The sequence below is a fragment of the Pogoniulus pusillus genome, chromosome 7 (assembly GCF_015220805.1).
Source record: "Pogoniulus pusillus isolate bPogPus1 chromosome 7, bPogPus1.pri, whole genome shotgun sequence".
In the NCBI taxonomy this organism is placed as follows: domain Eukaryota; kingdom Metazoa; phylum Chordata; class Aves; order Piciformes; family Lybiidae; genus Pogoniulus; species Pogoniulus pusillus.
Genome location: NC_087270.1, coordinates 31,107,785 through 31,127,580, shown reverse-complemented (window position 1 = coordinate 31,127,580; position 19,796 = coordinate 31,107,785). Strand labels below are relative to the sequence as shown.

The following is a 19,796-nucleotide window of genomic DNA, read 5'->3' as shown; positions in this document are numbered from 1 at the left end:
ATTCTAAAGACAAGTGTCACTTGAAAAATAATAAATAAACTTTGCTGATACCTTGAGGAGCTTTTTCTCTTTGGTATTGGCTGGTCTTATAAGCTGGCCATTCACTGGAACCTAGAAAATGGACATCAAAAATGCATTATGGAATTTGCATGTGCATATATATTACATATATATGAATGATTGCAACTATTTTAATACATTTCTATACTACACATGATAGACTGAAAGACACAGCTAAACAAACCACAGTACAAATCTGGGCTAGAATTTGTGTCCTTGTTTCAATCTGAGTTAATTTATTCCAAATTAATTAGTGTTAGATAAGCCTTTATGAATGTAAATCCAGAAGCCCTGCATAGATTTATTCCAAAGCAGACATATTTGTGGTTTATCCTAAGATTTGTCTAGGATCAAAGATGTTTTTCAAATAGGGTAAGCCTGTCTTTAAAAAAAGCAGCACAGACAAGAGAAGGCTTATTTTAATTCTTGTTTACTGGCTGGGGTGGACCTTATGTTCCCCCTTAAGCCTACCTGACCAACTACAAGAATAGCTTTCATCCTACCTAGATTGTGTAAACTGAACCATGAGAGTGTACGGAGTTTTCAAATTACGGTTTGATTAATGTCTTGGTCATCTCAGAATTCACTGGCAATGGGTGACCTCCAGCTACTAGGTTGGGAAGGTGCAGATCTGCAGCTGAGACAACAAGGTCTGTGCCAGTGATGGCCACTGATGTGGCAGCAGAATCTGAGAAAAGGCAGATTCCCCTCCTATAGCCTGTCTCTGTTTCTCTCTGGCACTTGCCCATCTTGTCCTCCTTATGCAATGCAACCCCAGTCTGATGCTGCCTGGGATTCTTTCAGTATCATTAGAACTTTTGGGATGCCAAGCTGAACCTGAAGGCATAGTCTGCCCCAGGCTGTCACCCTCGTCCCAGTTTCAACCTTCACCTCTGCCTGGGACAAGGATGACAGGGAGCCTTGATGCCTGGCAGATGAAGTCATCCCTACGGGCAGCAAAACAGCCCAAAGCTGTTCCCTCACATCACCAAACAGTGGGCACTCTCTCACAAGTTGGTGGTGAAGGGCTTCAGGTGCCTACAGTCCTCTGGAGGAAGGGAAGACTGCTAATACATTCCATCTGCTCCTCCTTCCCAGCCTTACAAGTCATCTCTTTCCTCAAGACACTGTGACAGAGTTTAGCTGCACGCATGCTGGAAGATGCAACCTGCCCTGGTTCAGGTGCAGAGGAGCGGTGCTTGCTGTGTGCTGTCACAGATGTAATTAGCAGGGTGAAGAGTAATGTGCAATTAATGAGAGAGAGAGAGAGAAATAAGCACGTTCTGCAAAACACTGTATGGTAAATCAGGAAAACCTGAAACCTGAGGTTTTTAACTCGAAAGGCTCACTAGATGGCCGCATCCCTTGAGGCAGCAGGGGTGCCTCGTCCCAGACGCGAGAGGCAAAGCCTCAGAGCCACCTTGCGACGGGCGAGCTTACTGCTCTCACACGTTGGGGGACAAAAGCACGTTTGGTGTTATCCCAAAGGCACTCCCAAACTTCCTCAGGACCTATAGCACATTCTTCCGAGAGGAGAAACAGAATCTCTGCTGACGTCTGCGATTAGTTAGCAGTAAATAAAGCCCTGTGGGTGATTGCTGACGCTCGTCCTCATCAAAGCCAGTGGGGCAGCAGTTCTAAAGCCTGATAATGCTTAGTTATTTGGTATTCTGGAGATTTTAGAGCTATTTTTGATGAGTCTCACACAGGTCTGATTTGAAATGCATTTAAAGACAGCGTGACAGGCACCTGCATGCTGGCAAGTGCTTCATTCCTGGAGATGCTGGCTTGAAAACCTGAACCCATTACAAGCTTGTTGTGGACAAAGGTGTAGTATGCAGTAGTAAGCTGGCATTCAACTGACACACCACAGTTATCTGGAGAGGAAGCCCCAAAATAGCAGACGTTGCTACATACCACTCTGACCCCACACACAACACTGATTCTGGATCTTCCACTAAAAAAATAGCACAGCAACGAAGCCAAAATCCCTGCCTGATTACATCAGTAATTCCACTCACTTCAAATTATAGGCTTAGACCAAATGGTCCACATCTCTTTTGTGTCCCTTAGCTGCCAATTGTAAACAACACAATTGTTCACTATTATATTCTCAACACTCAGATAACAACACAAAATCATTGAATCATAGAATCAGTCAGGGTTGGAAGGGACCACAAGGATCATCTAATTCCAACCTCCCTGCCATGGGCAGGGACACCCTACCCTAGAACAGGCTGCCCACAGCCTCAGCCAGCCTGGCCTTAAACACCTCCAGGGATGAGGCCTCAACCACCTCCCTGGGCAACTCATTCCAGCCTCTCACCACTCTCATGCTGAACAACTTCCTCCTGACCTCCAGCCTGACCCTACCCATCTCCAGCTTTGCTCCATTCCCCCTAGTCCTGTCACTCCCTGATATCCTGAAAAGTCCCTCTCCAGCTTTTTTGCAGGCCCCCTTCAGATACTGAAAGGCCACAAGAAGGTCACTTCAGAGCCTCCTCTTCTCCAGACTGAGAAGTCCCAACTCTTTCAGTCTGTCCTCATAGCAGAGCTGCTCCAGCCCTCTGAGCATCCCAGTGGCCCTTCTCTGGACATGCTCCAGCATCTGATCATCCTTCTTGTAATGGGGGCTCCAGAACTGGATGCAGTACTCCAGGTGGGGTCTCACCAGAGCAGAGTAGAGGGGGAGAATCACCTCCCTTGCCCTGTTGGCAGCACCTCTCCTGATGCAGCCCAGGATCTGGTTGGCTTTCTGGGCTGCAAGTGCACACTGCTGGCTCATGTTGAGCTTCTCATCCACCAGCACCCCCAAGTCCCTCTCCTCAGGGCTGCTCTCCTGCCAGTCACTGCCCAGCCTGGATTTGTGTTTGGGATTGCCTTGATAATTGTTTCTGTGTTTCTGTCTGAAAACCCAGCCGTCTTTCTGTGTTTCTCACAAGCTGTCATCTCTGCTCTGAGACTCTCAGGTTCATTTACTAGAGGCACTCCATAAGTGCCACAACAAACCAGACTATTTTCCATATACTGCTCTGCTCAAGGGAAAAAAATCCCACTCTGCCTGCAGCAGGGAGAGAGGCAGCCTCTCTTACAGTGTGGCAGACAGAAAATACAAAACACAAGGAATTTTAGTGAAAATTTGAACTACTTAGATAAGGAAGATCTTGAGCTCACACTGTACTTCCATTCTTAGCATGCTATTCTGCCCAACTGAATGTGTGAAAATACAAATAGATCATGTCTAAGTGTACAATTCCTATGCAGTATAAAATCTTAGGGGTGGGGGAGGTTGTGACTTTCCACTGTATGACACAGGGCTTCAAAAACCCTGAATTTTATGGGATGAATGTGAGACTAAGGAAAGCAACACAACATGTAAATGCAATATTCCTTTCCAATTTCAACAAACTCCTGTGATTTCCCAGTTCTGGTCACGAAATCTTCACCAGCTTCTAAAGGCTTTGCAAATAGGACCTCCCAGGTTAAGGCACTTCCAGCAAGATTGCCACCACTGGCAACAGAAACAGCAGTGCCAGCTTGCGAGGTGAGGAGGAGGAGGATGCTTTTTTGCCTTCTTTTATATATACACAGAGGATAAGAGACATCCCACCTCCTGTTAGCTTCTCTTTACATCAAGATGCTTCTGAAAGCATGAGGGACTACAGGCAGAGAAGAGGAGGTGTCAAGATTAAGGATATGCAACTGTCTTCCTCCCCCAGGCTGCCATAAGTGAGCACAGCCTGAGGCTGTACGGAGCAGAGAGAACTCCAGAGGGAAAATGTTGAGTGCAAAAGAGAATTAGCAAAGATACAAACTATATTGTCTCTGACAGACTTGGCTCAGCTGGGGCAGGATCATGTTCCTGGACCTTCTCTTCATATAAATGACAGCAAGCAAGTAGCTGGAAATGCTGCAGCACTTTAATACTTTGCCAGTCTGACTGCTGTATACTTTTACCAGACAAGGACAACATTTCCTACTTAAATGATACTTCATCTACTAGGCAAACATTCCTCTCACTCTCCATCACTGATTAAGAGGTTAAAAAGATCCTGATGACAGCCTTTTACAATATCCCAGGGGTCTTCATGCTGACTGACTGGCTATTTGGCCTCAAATACCCACCTGGCACTCTTCAACCTTGTTGCATCCTTCCTAATGAGCAGCTGAGTGCAAGAAAAATACCAGACCTGACCACTGACTGATGATCATCAAATAGCTCACCCCTCTGGTGATGCTCTTCCTTCAAAGTTGAAATGTCTGTTGCATCTCCACTGTCCTTCAGTAACAGCAGCAGTTCCATTCCTTTCATCACCAAGTACTTTTACAGAGTTCAACTTCCTTTCAGTGGAAAGGTATTATTCTAGCCTGACCTATTAAATCCTGTCTTTATCCATCCCCTTTTCATGCAGTAAGCTGGCTGTGCAGCTCAGGAACCCCACCCTACCCTATTCTTCCCTTTCCAAGCCCTTAGGATACAGGATTAGTCATGCTTCTACATTATGCCTTTTGGCCATTCTGAGAAGGGAAAAAAAAGGAATGTTCATTATTTTATTGCCTTTAATCTAATGGACCTATTAAAGAGAAATTAATTTTATCTATTTTTTTTAAATGAAAAATGTAGTTTTGTGGAAGGAGAACACATCTAAACCCACTGCATTAAGTGATTGTATGCAGTCATTAGTGCACTTCCAAATACATTAAATATATGCAGAGAAATGGAATTGGAACTTTAAATGGAATCAGACTTAGCATATTAATTTCCACTCACATTCTGTGGAACAATAGGAAGATTATTTTTAGTTCACGGTCATTTGGTTTGTGACCCAATGGAACAGGATTTCCCCACACACCCTCTGCCTTTTTTTTCCTTTATATGTAACCTGGGGTTATATTTTCTGGTGATTGCTCTGAAACCTTTATTCTCTTGAGCTAGTGTGTAATTTATTTCATGCTGTTAATACAGATCTATCAAAGTCACAAAGAAAGAAGGCAAAGGGATAGGTCTTCAAATGTTGAAAAGTACTGGGTTTGCTATTTATAATATTTATCAATATTATTTAATGATTCCTGGTTATTATTTCCATAGCAGTTATTACTTTTTTGTTGTTGTTGTTACTATTTGTTGTTAATAATTATTAATATATAAACCATGTATTCAAAGCCATAAACCCTTACCCCCAGACACTTACTTTGATGCCTTTGAATAGTTCCATGAGGCTAGTCATTTTACCAGAACTAAGCACCTTTGTTAAGTGTCTATCAGTCTGCTCTCCAATCTCAGTGCCACCAACTGGGTTCAGGAGTAATTAAAAATTATATGAACGTCAGCTTCAAGCTCCTTAACTGCCCTTTGTGCCACTTGGGGAACGTGCTTAACATTGCCTTCCTCAAGGCAGCATTGCGAAGGTTTCCCCAGTAGAGGGATACTAGGACAGAATAAATGTGGTGTAAGAAACCCAAGGGGATCTATTATATGCTTCACACATTGGAAATCAGGGAATTCATTGAAGAACATGAATAAAGATTCAGAAAATTGTTTTCAGCTACCACTTTCAGAAAACTCAAATTAAGTGGCTTAGACACTGGAAATGAAAGGAAGTAAAACTACCCTATCCTGGCAACATAAATCCATGCAAACATAAAACCATTTCCAGATTTAAGAAGTACTTCAATTACATTGTTTCCTAGTGCTCATTTCCAGTGCAAAACACTGGGGGATAGGTTGGACTGGATGAGCTTGGAGGTCTCTTCCAACCTAGTTGATTCTATGATTCTATTCTATGATTCTATTTCACCTTATGTTACATCACAAAACAAATGTGGTGGTCTTAGGCCACAAGGCTACACTGGTACAGCAAAAACAATACCAACATACACTAAATTAGAAAAAGAAAATGAAAGAAGAAAAAAATAAAATGAAAGAAAAAGAGAAAGGGAAAAGGAAAGGGAAAGGGAAAGAGAAAGGGAAAGAGAGAGAAAGAGAACCTCTTTTTAATTAGGACATTAGCTTCCCTGAAACAAGCTGTTTTACTACTAAACATCACTATAGTCTCTAGCTTTCTCAGTAGACCTTCAACAAGCTGAGAACTGAGCAGAAAGTCTTCACCTCTGTCAGCATCCTCTGGAAGATCTGATCTTTGCTGCCTACAGTGCACACTATGAGTCAGACATTTGCAATACTGCTTGCAGCCCACTGTTCGCTCTCTAAAGATTTGCACATGGAAGCACAGGCTCAGGCAAAGGCTAAGCAGCCTAGAGTGCTGCTGTGGCCAGCCAACAGCTTGCATTGCTCCATCAGCAGACAATGAGCAATCTGCATGACAAACACCTTGGGAAACAATGCAGTACACCCAGTTTCATTAATTCTGAATCCAGTTTTCATAAAATCTGGTATCTGGAAGCAGACATCCTGGCCAGTCTGGCTTTGCCACATGGTCCTATCCTCCTGGTGGACTTCAGCCTGGGAAGTTTACTTCCCAAACCAATGGGAACCATGTGAATGGCAAAGGACAAGCCTGCATCTGTCAGAGGAAAAAGATGGAGTTGATCAAGTTGATCAGAAGGCCATTGGAGAGACAGGAAGGGATCAGCTTCAAAGAAAATTACTCAGTCCTAGTAGCTTGAGAAATAATAACACAGTGGCAGTTTCTGGTAAGGTGAGAATGGCAAGCCACAAAAACATACTGGATTGATTAGTAAAGGAAACAGGCTCTTCATGCATGGCAGAACACACAGGCACTGCTCTGGGTCATGCTCGCTCATGACGAAACAGACATATGCCTGCCGAGGAGAGGGAATGAAGAGCAGGGTCATGGTTTGTGATCAATAGTGTAGAGATTAACCACTTTATTAAATTTCCCTGACAAATGAAAAATGTGTTCCCAGTAGGAAAATGGAGGGGAAATTACTTGTGAAACACGTGCAATGAGTAGAGAGAGTCGTATGGGAAATGCCTACTGGGAATATAGGAACCTTTTCTCTTTGTGTAAGGTGCCTGGCAGAGGAATGAAAGAGGTGGTGGTGCTCCCATCAAGTGGCTACTCTGAGAATCTCAGGGAAAAAGACCCGAGCCATCAGCATAGGAAACTTGTTTCTCTACACATATTCACAGGGATAAATTTGCCCGTAAGAATCCCTTGAGCACTAACAGGTAGTGAATACAGGCTGATGACAAGGAGCCAAACTGCAGTCTTAACCATTCTTTCCAAAAAGGCAATTCCAAAAGAAAAATTAGAGAAGCAGCCCTAGAGTGCAGCTGCCTATGTTACACATCCTCCCATTGTGGGCCAGCCTTCCCAGCATGTGCAGGAGACCATATACAGAAGCCATAAACATAGGGAGCAGACAGGTACCTGCCTCATCTCAGCTGGTCTTAGCATCTGACAAGACAGCTGAGGAAAGACAGGAGATTTCCTCAGCATGAGTGCAGAGGAAGAAATCAGTTACCTGAGATTTGTGGTTCTAACTAATTAGAGCAGCATTACAACAAGGGATCATGGTTCCATTTGAAGGAGGCAACTACCAAACTCCAACACCTTCCAGGAGGATACTTCTGAAATCAGTTCTCATCCAAGACATCTGTATGAAAATAATCGTGCAGCTGTGATGAATTGGCATGAAGTACACCGTATAACATGAAAAGGCAGGAGAAAAGGTTTGTCTTTATGCCTCTGGTGCTGAGAGGATTGATCTTTAGATCTGGTGCCTTCAAGAGGCAAAAAGTATTGCTGTTTTTAGAAAGATCATTCTGAAAATCAGAAAGCTGTCTTTTGGGATGCATCAGATAATACTCACTCAATAAATAAATAGCCTAAGGAAGATGGTATCATTATATTTGTGCAAAGCTGCATGATTGAACTTACCAGTTTGCAGAACAACCCCGAAACTCTGAATAAACACAACCCCTAAACCTCAACAGTAATATTGTTCAAAACTCAACAGTAATATTGTTGTCTTCCATCAACTCTTGTTAGCACCTTCCTAAAAGAATCCTTTTTAGGGAAAAGGCTGTCCTTAAAAAGACTAAACACCCTGCAGCATCAGTCCTAAAGATTTTTTTACAGACATAATGTAACTTGTTATGTGCAATGCATAATGAGATCACATTCAAAATGTGCTTTTTATGATTGTGTTGAGGCCATGAACCCATCTGAACAAAGTTTGTTCAACAGGCTTATTTCATATAGGCTGTGAAAGCAATTCAGACTGGGTCTTATGGTGCACAGCTTGCTCTGAGGCTAGAAATCTCTCTAGCCTTTTACTCTGCTACACATAAAGTTAACAAATAGTTAACTTGAACGCTGCCTGACAGCAGCACTGGCATTGGCAGAGACCAACACAGTCGTGCATTTCATTGGCACGAACTTGGGGAGGATTTGAATGGAGGTGGCTGGAAGGGCTGGGAGCTGCAAGCTGGGAAGGAGCCCTGCAGATGTTGAGAGTACAGTGCACTCTATAGCAAGTGGGCAGGCACTGACAGCCTATTGCTGTGGGGTGACAGGAACAGAGATCAGTCTTACATGAGAGGAACTGCAGCCCTAGGGATACAAGCTGATTCCCCAGGGAAGGCAGTCTTAAAGTCCACTCATGGGGCAGCAGCTGGGAATCACCAGCAAACACACATTCCCAAAAAGAATAAACAATTAACTGCCTAGCTTCTTTTAATTCAGATCTAGAATTATCCACCACTTCAGGATATGCAGATGTTTGGCTGCTGGGATGTATCAACACACCTGAGTGCTGGAGGCAGTTTGTCTCTTAGCTTCATATCTCAGCAGGCCAGCAGAGAGGGGCTCCCATCCTGTGTTATCTGTGCACTTATGTGCTTATGGCATTGGCCATGTCTATGGATGGAAGACTGTTATGAATAGTATCTGTGATGTTGCTTTGGTAGAGATCTTCATATGCAAGTTTCAGTGTATGAAAGGTGTTCTGCTGTTCTGGCATCCTTGCGCTGGCTAAGTGCCAAAGCAACATGCAGTGCCTTACACTTACATGAGGAGATAAAGTTTTTGCCTCAAGGATATGATGTTCCAAAGACAGAGATAACATGATGGGAAATGACAAGGAGCAGTGGAGAATGGGGGGTTGGGAAAAGAAAACAAAAGAGACAAATAGAGAAGAGAAAGGCAGGGTACTGTCATGGGAGGACGTGCCTGACTCTTTCATTTCAGCATGTAAGATGTTTTCCTCGGGTTATCTTCCTTTAGTGTCTTTTAAGTAATTTTTCTTCTTCTCATCCCCTGCCTCCTTAGGACCATGTTGTGCCTCCTCTAGTCTTACAGAATAATCAGTGGGTCTCATACAGAGGATGGTGCTACTGAAGTCCAGCCCCTAAAGAGCAGGAATTGCTCAGTGCAGCAAAGGATGAGATTAAGGATAGACATTGCAGATGACTGTAAACAAATCTATCCCTTCAGTTTCTCTCTTCCTTCTCTTCTTTAGTTTCTGCTATTCAGGCCTGTGAGGTACAGCATCTCTGACCAGAAAATATCTATCCAAATCGATGTTTTTAGCTTGAACTAATAACCCCACCACCATTACAGCATCAGGCCTGTCTCTGTCAAGAATGTGGTGTGTGCCCCTTTCTGTCCTACACTGCCTCAAATAATTGGTGGCTGTGCATAATTTAAATGCATTCTGAAATCAGGTCAGGTTATCTAGTATTGATGATTACAAAGCTATTAAAAAAACGTTGTTGAAATCCCTCTTCATCCCTTGACATGGGCAGTTCTGTTCAGATTGCTTTTTGACTTCATTGTTCTTTACTAATGCAAGGATACCTGTGCTGTCACAAGCCACAATTCTGCACTCACTGATGAAAGACAAAAATACTCTGAAATGGAGTAGTTTATTAAAATATAATACATATAGAAGTTAAAATTGTCATGGTAAAATAATAGAACCTTGCAATCTAGTGCTGTGATGGAAAGCCTGACACATTTGTGTTCATGAAGAACAAAACTACTTATTTTATAACCTACCTAAAAACAACAAAAAACCCAAACAAACACAACTCAAATTCAGTTTGCCTTTCTCTGAAGTGAAACCTAGGAGATATTAATAGCAGATAAAAACATTCATAAGTGCTTGATGTACTTATTTTTAAGCACATGCTCACTTACATTCAGTATGTTCTCTTGAGAGTTTTACTTTCCATATATTGCAACACCTTGGTGAAATTGTTTTCTGTAATTTATCCTGAGCTGTTCTGCTACAGACAGCTTACAGCGACGCAATCATGGCAATGTCGTACAGAAACTTCATGGCAGTGCTTCATACCAGACTCACAACATATATTCAACAAGGTGGCAGTGGTCATCAACTCACCACTTCTAGCACAAATTAATGCAAGAATGACTAGAGAAGCTTTGGCTAGTGTAAATCTAAATGTAAATATAAATTATTGGCACATTCCGTCAACATCATAGCAGAGACACTCTACATGTGTCCTCCTCCTCAATCTGATGGGCACTAGTTTTCTTAATTCTCTGTAAACAGGATCATGCCCAGATGGAATTATAATGTTAGGCAAAGTGGCAGAAGAAAGGCCAATCAAACCAGCAGTCCCAGGCCAGGTGCTCTCGCAACCTGCTGCCTTGCACTGGAATCTCGATGCCACCACGGGGCGGAATCAGTGCGGAATGCTGAGCTCCCTAACCCCTAAATCACCCTAAGAGGTTTGGGACGCATCATCTCCAGGCTGGACAGGCTTCCCGAGCGTGCAGGATGGGATGGGATGAGACGGAATGGGATGGTAGCAGCCCGACGAGGTTCGGAACATGGAGTGCACCCGTAGCTGCCCGGAGGGGCTGCAGAGTGAAAGACAGGCAAGAGATACAAATGCTGGGGAGCATGAAGGATGCTCGTCCTGGGGAGACCTCCGTGTCGGGGATCGGGCGGGGAGCGAATCTTCTCGCCGCCCTTACCTGCACCGTGCGTCTTTGTTCCTCCAGATGCCGCGGCGGCAGCGCCCCGGCCGCCCGAGTGCCGGCGGAGCCATCCTCCTCCTCCTCCTCCTCTTCCTCCTCCTCCTCCTCCTCCTCCCGCGCCTGCCCGGCGGCCCGGCCGCGTCGCAGCCGGCGCCGGAGCAGCAGCGCGGCCGCCCCCAACACCAGCGCCGGCCAGAGCAGGGCCAGCAGCCGGCCCGGCAGCCCCGCGGCCGCCGGCACCAGTTCCCCCGCGCCCAGTGCCAGCCGCACTGCCGGACCCAGCATGGCCGGCCCCGTTTCCCGCGGCCGCGGCGGGGGATGCTCCGCTCCGCTCCGCCACGCACGGAAAGTTGGTGTCGGAGCCGCGCTGGCTGCCGCAGCCAGGAGCCAGCACCACAGCGGCTGCGGAGCTGTGCCGGGCGGCGGGACCGGCTGGTCGTAGCGGAGGGGAGCGGGGGGAGCACGGGGGGACTCAGACACGTCTCTGCTTACGGGAGGCTCGTTGCGAAGGGTTTGGCCGGGAGGGCGGTTGCGCGGTGCGGGGGGTGGGGGGCCGCGGGCTCTGCCGCTCGCCCCGTGGGCGGAGGAAGGAGTTAATGCACCGAGCGAATCTTCGCTCTGCGAGAACGCAAGCGGCACACGGAACGCGGCGGCGGCGCGGTGCGGAGATGCGAACATCAGCATCCCTTGGAGAGCAGGTGTTTGATGTAGGATGGTGACGCGCAGGGATGCTCACAAGTGGTGCATTGTTGCACAGTTCGCCAGTCTAGACAGAGACTTTTCAGGAATGTGCTTCTGTTCGCAGGCGCCGTGACAAATGTGTCGTTATCGAGCAGCATCCCTGCGCTGATGGCAGGAACAGCCTGTGTGATACAGCGCCTGCCGCTTCCTCGTCTGCTGCTGAACCGCTAACAGTTGGTCACCGCCAGCACAAGGCTAAACAGGGCGCCTCAAACCACAAACCTCTTTGCTTTGCTGGATGGAAAATTTCTCCAGCCATCTGATGAGTAAGGGCAGGTGATTTCATCTTGGCCAATCTAGAGGGACAGCCTCTGAGAATAAGCAGTGAAACAGCAACGAAGGGAAGGAGCAATCTCCCAATTCAGAAGTGTGTCTCTCAGCGTGATGGTGTTTCGCACCTGGCACAAACTCAGTGGGACTCACTAGGGCTGGAGGATATTGCTACAAAGAAAATAGTAAGTAAAGCTTGTTAAAATAGAAGAAAAACACGTTAGTAGTAAACTCAGCACAGAGAAAGGACTGGTAAGGGAATGGCCTCTTTTAACAGGGACAGGATATCATCCAGAGGAACCTGGACAAGATTGAAAAGATGAACTGGTTCAGCAAGGCCAAGTGTAAGGTCCTGTACCTGGGTCAAGGCAATCTCTGATATGTATGTGGTCTGGAGGATAAAGAGATTAAGAGCAGTCCTGTGGAGAAGGACTTGGGGGTACAGGTGGATGAAAAGCTGGGGATGAGCCAGCAATGTGTGCTCACAGCCCAGAAGGCTAACTGTATCAAAGAAGACTGCATCAAAAGAAGACTACATCAAAAGAAGCATGACCAGCAGGTCAAGGGAAGTGGTTCTGCTGCTCTATTCTGCTCTGATAAGACTCCAGCTGCAGCACTGTGTCCAGCTCTGGAGACCTCAGCACAAGGGAAACATAGACCTGTTGAAGCAGGGCCAAAGCAGGGCCACAAAAAAAGATCAGAGGGATGGAACACCTCTTCTATAGAGAAAGACTGAGAGTTGGGTTCAGCCTGGGGAAGAGAAGTCTCTAGGGAGACACTATAGCAACATTTCTGTATTTAAAGAGAGCTGACAAGAAAGATAGGGACAAACTTTTAATAGGGACTGTTGTGACAGGACGAAGGGTAATGGTTTTAAACTAAAGGAGAGTAAGTTCAAACTAGATAAAAGGAAGAGATTTTTTGTAATGAAGGTGGTGAAACACTGGCATAAATTGCCCAGAGTCAGCCTTATCCCTGTAAACATTCCAGGACAGGCTAAATGGGGCTCTGAGCAACCTGATCTAGTTAAAGATCATAGAATCATAGAATTATTTGGATTGGAAGAGATCTTTAAGATCATTGATTCCAACTGTAACCCAGCACTACCAAACCATCACTGAAGCACGTCTCTTAGCACCAGAACTATACACCTTTTAAATACCTCAAGGGGTGATACTCCACCACTAGGTAGACTGCTTCAGTGCCTCACATTTTGGTGAAGATATTTTCCCTAATATCTGATCTAAACCTTCCCTGGTGCAACTTGAGGCTGTTTCCTCTTGTCCTGTCCTATCCCTCTTGTCCCCTAGGTCCCTGCTCACTGCTGGGAAGTTTGACTGGGTGATCTTTGAAGGTCCCTTCCAGCCTAAAGCATTCTATGATTCTTTTCTGTCATGGCTTTATTTCACATCCAGTGAGGCCTGCCCTCTTCAATGTGGATGCAAGTGCTGGAGCTCAAACTCAAACACATACCCATGCAAGAGATAGCAATGGGGAAGGCTCATTATCCATCTTCTTGGATTACCAGCTCCCAAGAGATGAAGGTTTATTGTTCTTATGTTCTGGAAATTACAATTCATCCCAAACAAGTCTAGATTTTGAAAGCACAATAAGGTATGATAGACTATTATAGAAATTTCCAGACAAAACACACCAGGATTGTCAATAAAGCAACATACTGAATGACTTTATTGGGAGAAGCAGGTTTTGGAAGGGGGAAATGCTTGATGAACAGGAGGTGGCCATGGGGCTAGAGTGGTACTTCAAATGCAGTTGTTGGGTTGGAAAGCTTTCAAACATGGATCCACAAATGAGCTGTTTTCTGTCTGCCTGTCTCACCTTGCCTATCTTCTAAAGTTCAACACTGATAAATTTTATGCTTTGAAACCTCAAAAAGGTCAACATTTCTGTTCCTAGCCCTTAATCTGATTTCTTATGAGAATATGCCTATCTTGTACCTCTTTGGAATCCTAAACTGGTAAGTAGTCATCTGCATACATCAGAGATAGGAAAATTTCTCTTGAATTTAAAAAATGGCACTTACATGATTAGTTTTATGATATTTTAATTTGATAATTGTCCTTGTCTTTATTTCTCTATTAATAGAATCATAGAATCAGCCAGGTTGGAAGAGACCTCTAAGATCATTCACTCCAACCTATCACCCAGCCCTGTCCAGTCAACTAGACCATGGCACTAAGTGCCTCAGCCAGGCTTTGCTTCAACACCTCCAGGGACAGCAACTCCACCACCTCCCTGGGCAGCCCATTCCAATGCCAATCACTCTCTCGGGCAAGAACTTCCTTCTAACATCCAGCCTAGACCTCCCCCAGCACAACTTGAGGCTGTGTTTCCTTGTTCTGTTGCTGGTTGTCTGGGAGAAGAGACCAACCCCCACCTGGCTACAACCTCCCTTCAGGTAGTTGTAGACAGCAATGAGGTCATCCCTGAGCCTCCTCTTCTCCAGGCTAAACTCCAGCTCCCTCATCCTCATGGGGTTTGTGTTCCAGGCCTCTCACCAGCTTTGTTGCCCTTCTGAGCTGCTGAAAAGCATACAATCTGTATCACACAGCATAAATAAAAAGCACTACTTTCAGCTTGTCTATATCAGTTCACTTTCGTTCTTCCCTGGGAAACAAGCTGAAAGACATTTCAGGAGTCAGCATTGCTTAATTGACTATGAGATTACTGGTTTGCTCTATTCCTTTTTATTTCTTCTTCTTTTTTTTCCCTCCTCCACATAATAAAGGCAATTACTATGGCTGGCCAGTAATGGCATTTATTTTCAAAGATAAACATCACTGTGTTAAACCTTTTTGTAGTATTAATACAGGCTTCTTTAACAGCATATCATTTACAGTACTGGTCTGTGAAAGCAGCACAAATTATCATGGTGTCATGTTAGATGGAAAGCTTAGAATTTTATTGCAAGACTGAGAAGATTTTTTTCTCTTTATGGGTGACATAAACTAATTGAAAATATCTGATGAAGATTTGTTCTCCATTCAGACTCAGAAGGGAAGCCCAATAATCAGAAGCTGGAACTATCTATCTGTTGCCAATCAAGATGCAGTTAGTGTACACTAATATCAAAATGGTGTAGTTGTTGAACCTTCTAAGTGATGATGGTAGGCTTTGGGAGTTTTTTTCCTGGGGAAAAGTTCAGCCTTATTAACATGTAAATGTTTCATGAAAACAATGTGACAAAACCAGACCACAACTGAAGAGGGAAAAAAAAAAAAAAAAGAAAGAAAGAAGAAAAGGAAAAAAAAAATCTCCCTTGGGGCAGTTTTCATGGTAAAATCAAACCAGAGTTTTCTAGCTGAAATAAAAACTTAAACTTTTATTTCCATTTTCTATTGAAATTTCAATTTCCTATTTCTTTCTGGAAAAGCAGGGAATTAAATAATTGTCTTTATGACATTTCACAGAAATTGTAAGGTCTTGCATTTGCAGTAGACTTAAGAATTCATCCATAGCAGCAAAGAGAAGTACCCATCCTTGACACTGCTCATGCTTAAACAACAGCAACAGATGTGACAAAAAGTTGATTCAAACAAGTCAGAGATGTAAAGAGGAAGCTCTTGAACTACCTCAGCAAAAAAAACAGGTCTTTTGAGAGGTAGCAAGAAGGCCTCCTGGCAGTATTTAATGCTCTTTAATCAGCTTCCCTCAACTGCCAGTTAAGAAAAATGTAGCTGAAACAAGGCAGACAAGTTTTGTTTCTAACAGCTCAGAAAGCCTTGAGTATAGGGGAGAGAAGGATCTGTGTCTCCCTACTCGGAGCAACTGGTGTTTAACGAGTTGTTCAGAGCAGACTCTTCTCATAAAATCACAAGGCTTTGTCCTCTCCTCTCTGAGACTCGGGGGATTCAGGGTAACTACATGGAAATCAGTGGGGGTTTGCACCAGTTCAAGCAGCGGAGAGCAGCTCTCCTGTTTGTATCTGGTTTCTGAGTCAGCAGCTGTTTCTGGCAAGCACTGTGCAGACACAAGCCAGAGGATGTTCGGACATGGCCAAGATCAAAGCACAGGTCTCTGTTTCAGGCATTTGTGGGTAATGAAATACAGAGCGAGACCGTGTCCCCCTGAGCAGCGGCTCCTGCCATGGGGCCCTGCTCCAGGCTGCAACCAGCTTGTTCTGCTGTAATTAAGCTAATTTACAAGCTGAGATGATCTCACAACCCATGGCTAATTTACAGGCTCAAAGGGGCATTCGCACCACATCCTGAGGCTCATCTGCTGCGTCGCTGGAGATATGCTCATCATGTGTGTGTGTAATTCACAGAATTTCCACATTTTTCCTCTCCCATCTAAAGCCCTGATGCACCAGTGACACAAGAAGCTTAGCCTGTCGATGACTAAGTTGAGGAACATGCAAGCTACATGCCTGGTAAAACATGACAATAAGCAGTAACAAGAGTGGAGTGCTCCATCTGTTCTGCTCTTTGCATGGCTGCCCACGTGGCCAGGTATTTGCCATCAAACGACATTGTTCATTCTTTGACAAGCTGATACCTAGCCTAGCAGTCCAGCATTTCCTTTCAGCATCTGTGGCTGCTTTGAAGAATGCAGCTTTGTTGATTTTTGCTAATTATCTAATAGCTTCTCAATCCCTTGTTTCAGTACATGGGACTGGTGTTAATTAATTGCAGATCTTCTGCATACCATTCTGAACTGATTCCCCTAGTAAATATGTTTAACACTAGCCTTGGTTTCCTGTACATGATTCATTCAGTTGGTAAGTGATCTATCTTTGCTTGCTGTCAAAGCCTTTGAGCTGGAAGAGGACTTTAATCATCTTACTTGGCTTTTCTGAGCAGGGAGAAGAAATGGAGTCAAATGAGCACGTAATGGTAATGCAGTCAAAGAAGAACCACGGCCTGGCTTTCTTTCACCAATAAAAAGTTGTGTAAGATTCAATTTCCCTTTCATTTTCATAAAGAACATACTGGAAACATCTATTCAGCCAAAGACATGAAATTAAAACAAAGAAACAAAGACATTTTGAAAGGAGGAAAGAAAGGCACTTTCCCAGCTTATGCGTTAATTAAGACCAGTCAAAGAAAACTGCTTCAAAAGGAAGGAGGAAGCCAGCGGTAAGCATGACTGCAACTGCTTTTAATAGAGTATAGCCATGACATGCATGGTAGACAAAGTCATAGCAGGCATTAATGCAGCAATGTCAATTCAAAGGGTACAGCACAAAAGTTGGAGGCAAAACTGAAGTTACTGAATAGTAAAATTGTTTCGCCAGTAGATTTGTCAGCAACATCATGGGACAAAGGATGTTGTTTAGCAGAACATGATCATCTTGAGAACTATAAATGCTGCTGGTTTAAAGATAAAATCAAAGGCCTTGAGAGCAAAGCAGAATTAGACATCAAAATGTGCACAGTTGACTTTCCTGAAGGCAAAGAGGTTTGCATCCCTGTCAAGTGATTCAGAGAGAAGATGTTAAGTGCCTCAGGTCACTCTTGCACCCTTAGCACCCGCTCTTGCCCTGAATGCCTGTGCAGAGCTGTACGAACATACAGCAGGATTGGTAGGTTTTCTGCACATCATGTCAGTGGTAGAGGTCTGGGAACCTGGCAGGAGAATTTATTCTCTTCCTCTCCACAAAAAAAAAAAGTCATGTGCAACCTCCATACTATTAGAAATACTTTATGCAATTAAAAAAGAGGGATTTGTCCAGCAGCAGAAGGCAGAACTGTTGTTATGTTCTTTACATTCATGTTTGTTCTTGGTGCAGTTCAGACTGTGTGTTTGATCAGCTGTCTGGGAAATCAGCTGGTACTTTTCTGTTTCTTTTGACAGGCAATTCAAGCTTTTGTTTTAAACACTTGCTAGTCCCTTCATCAGAGATCAGCACCACACATGCATTTTTTCAAGATAATGGAGATTATGAGGAAGTCTCTTAAAATCAACATAAGTGTCTGTCCGTGCTTTCGTCCGAACTGGCACATGACACAGTGAACACAGAAAAAATTAGTGATGACACACAGTTTATTGTTATCAAAAACAGCATTCAGAGAGATGTGGCTGACACGCTGGAGGGAAGCGATCATTGCCCTCAGGGAAGCTTTAGTGTCAAAAATGAATGAATGTGTATCCATTGATAAAAGTGTGGCTTAGGCTGCAGTGCTCACACAATATTTTATTCCCATGTGATGTAGGTACTGAAGGCCAGAAAGTTTTCCCTAAATAGCCTCTGGATCTGAAGAGGATCTTCCACTTTGATCTGGAGACATGAAGATCTGGAAAATGTACCACATCTACCACATCCTTTATGGCTTCTTCTCATGTTTAGTTATCATCACTGTGAAAAAACCTACATCTTGTCACCAACTTAATGTTATCTAGTTTCAGTTTCCCAGCACTAATTTCTGTGGCTTTCAGACAGATATATCCTTCTCACAGCTGCTGTGTTCTTCCTGAGAAAGTGTGCCAGTGCCAGAAGTGCATTACCTCTTAAATGTACTTCTGATACAGAAAAAAATATTAAATCCCTATAGTTCTCACCAAAAACCCATTTCCACCAGGCCTCGTGCTGGGTTTGGAGGCTCTTATTTTGCACATCCACTTGACATTCTTTTTCTATGTTGTCACATGGAGAGGTAATGTTCAGCCTCTTGAATCTCTTCACTTACTCTTAGCATGGACACTATGGGATTATTTTAGTTCTCTCTTCTGCACCAGGTCCAGAGAAATTGTCCACTTAACTTTTTTTCCTGCTTCCTATCCAGTTTACCAGTTTCAATTAAAAAAAATACTGATTGGATTACTAGACTCAATGACATCTACAAACTAGCAGGGTTTGTTGGTTACCAGCTGGTGACTGCCCTTTACTTGGTTCCTTCCTCTATAAAGGAGGAATAATGTTTCTACAGCACTTAGTCTATCTTGTCAGCTCAGACTAATCTCACCACAGGAAGAAGTTGTTTAGTCTCTTTTGTGGTTAACAGGGAATCTGGAGCACATGCAGATAGATCTTTCTGAGGATACCAAAGAGAATTGCAGTTATTGCATAGACTGGTAGCCTGGGTCAGTATGACATCAGTAGACAAGACATGCACTAGTGTTGCATTGAGATGGTCTGTCACATTGTATCCATATGCACTCAGTGAGTTAAAATCTATGTCTGCATCGTTTACAGCACTGCTGTCTATAAGGAAGGATTATTCTAAGTGCATTTCATTTCCTGTATTCCTGGCATGCCTCTTGAGAATAAAAGTAAATGCCTATTTGTTCTGCCCACAGTATACGTGCAGCTGATTGCTCAGACCTGATTTGTTTCACATTTGAGGCATAGAAGTTGTTGAGTCTGGCTGCAAAAGATTACAGCAGAGTAGTCAGAGCTGGCCCATCACCAGAGCTCATCCTCCAGAGGGATGGCCAGGAGAGCTGGGGCGAATGGGTAGTCAGACCTGAGACTTATGTGGCACCTGTGCCCCACATGTAATTTGTCTGTAGAAGATCTATTGCCTTCTCTTTCTTTAATCCCAAATATCCTTATACCAGAAAGACATTATCCTTCTTAGTCACTGCTGTTCAAGCAAGCCCCAAAAATTCATGCATTGTAGACTCCTGTGGTCTTCTGGACCTGTAGAAAGGAGTGCCCAGTTCCTAAGTGTCCTTTAAGTGAAACTGTATGCCCAGGGAGCTTGCTAGCCTTTGCATTAGACAAAATACCTGACCTTGGTTCCTTCAAAGGGCAAGTCACAGCAAAGGGATGACTCTCCTGCATGGCTGACTGGTGCCTGGAATGTAAGTGTGAGCACAAAGGTTTGG

General features: G+C 44.1%; 1 protein-coding gene across 1 annotated transcript in view; it reads right to left on the bottom strand.

Annotated features, from left to right (window-relative positions):
- LOC135177197 (protein LYRIC-like) overlaps positions 1 to 11,678 on the bottom strand; it is a 32,386-nt gene extending 20,708 nt beyond the window's left edge. The window contains exons 1-2 of the mRNA XM_064146849.1: positions 10,992 to 11,678; positions 52 to 111 (exon numbers count right to left, since the gene is read on the bottom strand). Coding sequence (XP_064002919.1) covers positions 52 to 111; positions 10,992 to 11,678 — 747 coding nt within the window. The remainder of the gene's footprint in view (positions 1 to 51; positions 112 to 10,991) is intronic.
- Between the last annotated feature and the right edge of the window lie 8,118 nt (positions 11,679 to 19,796).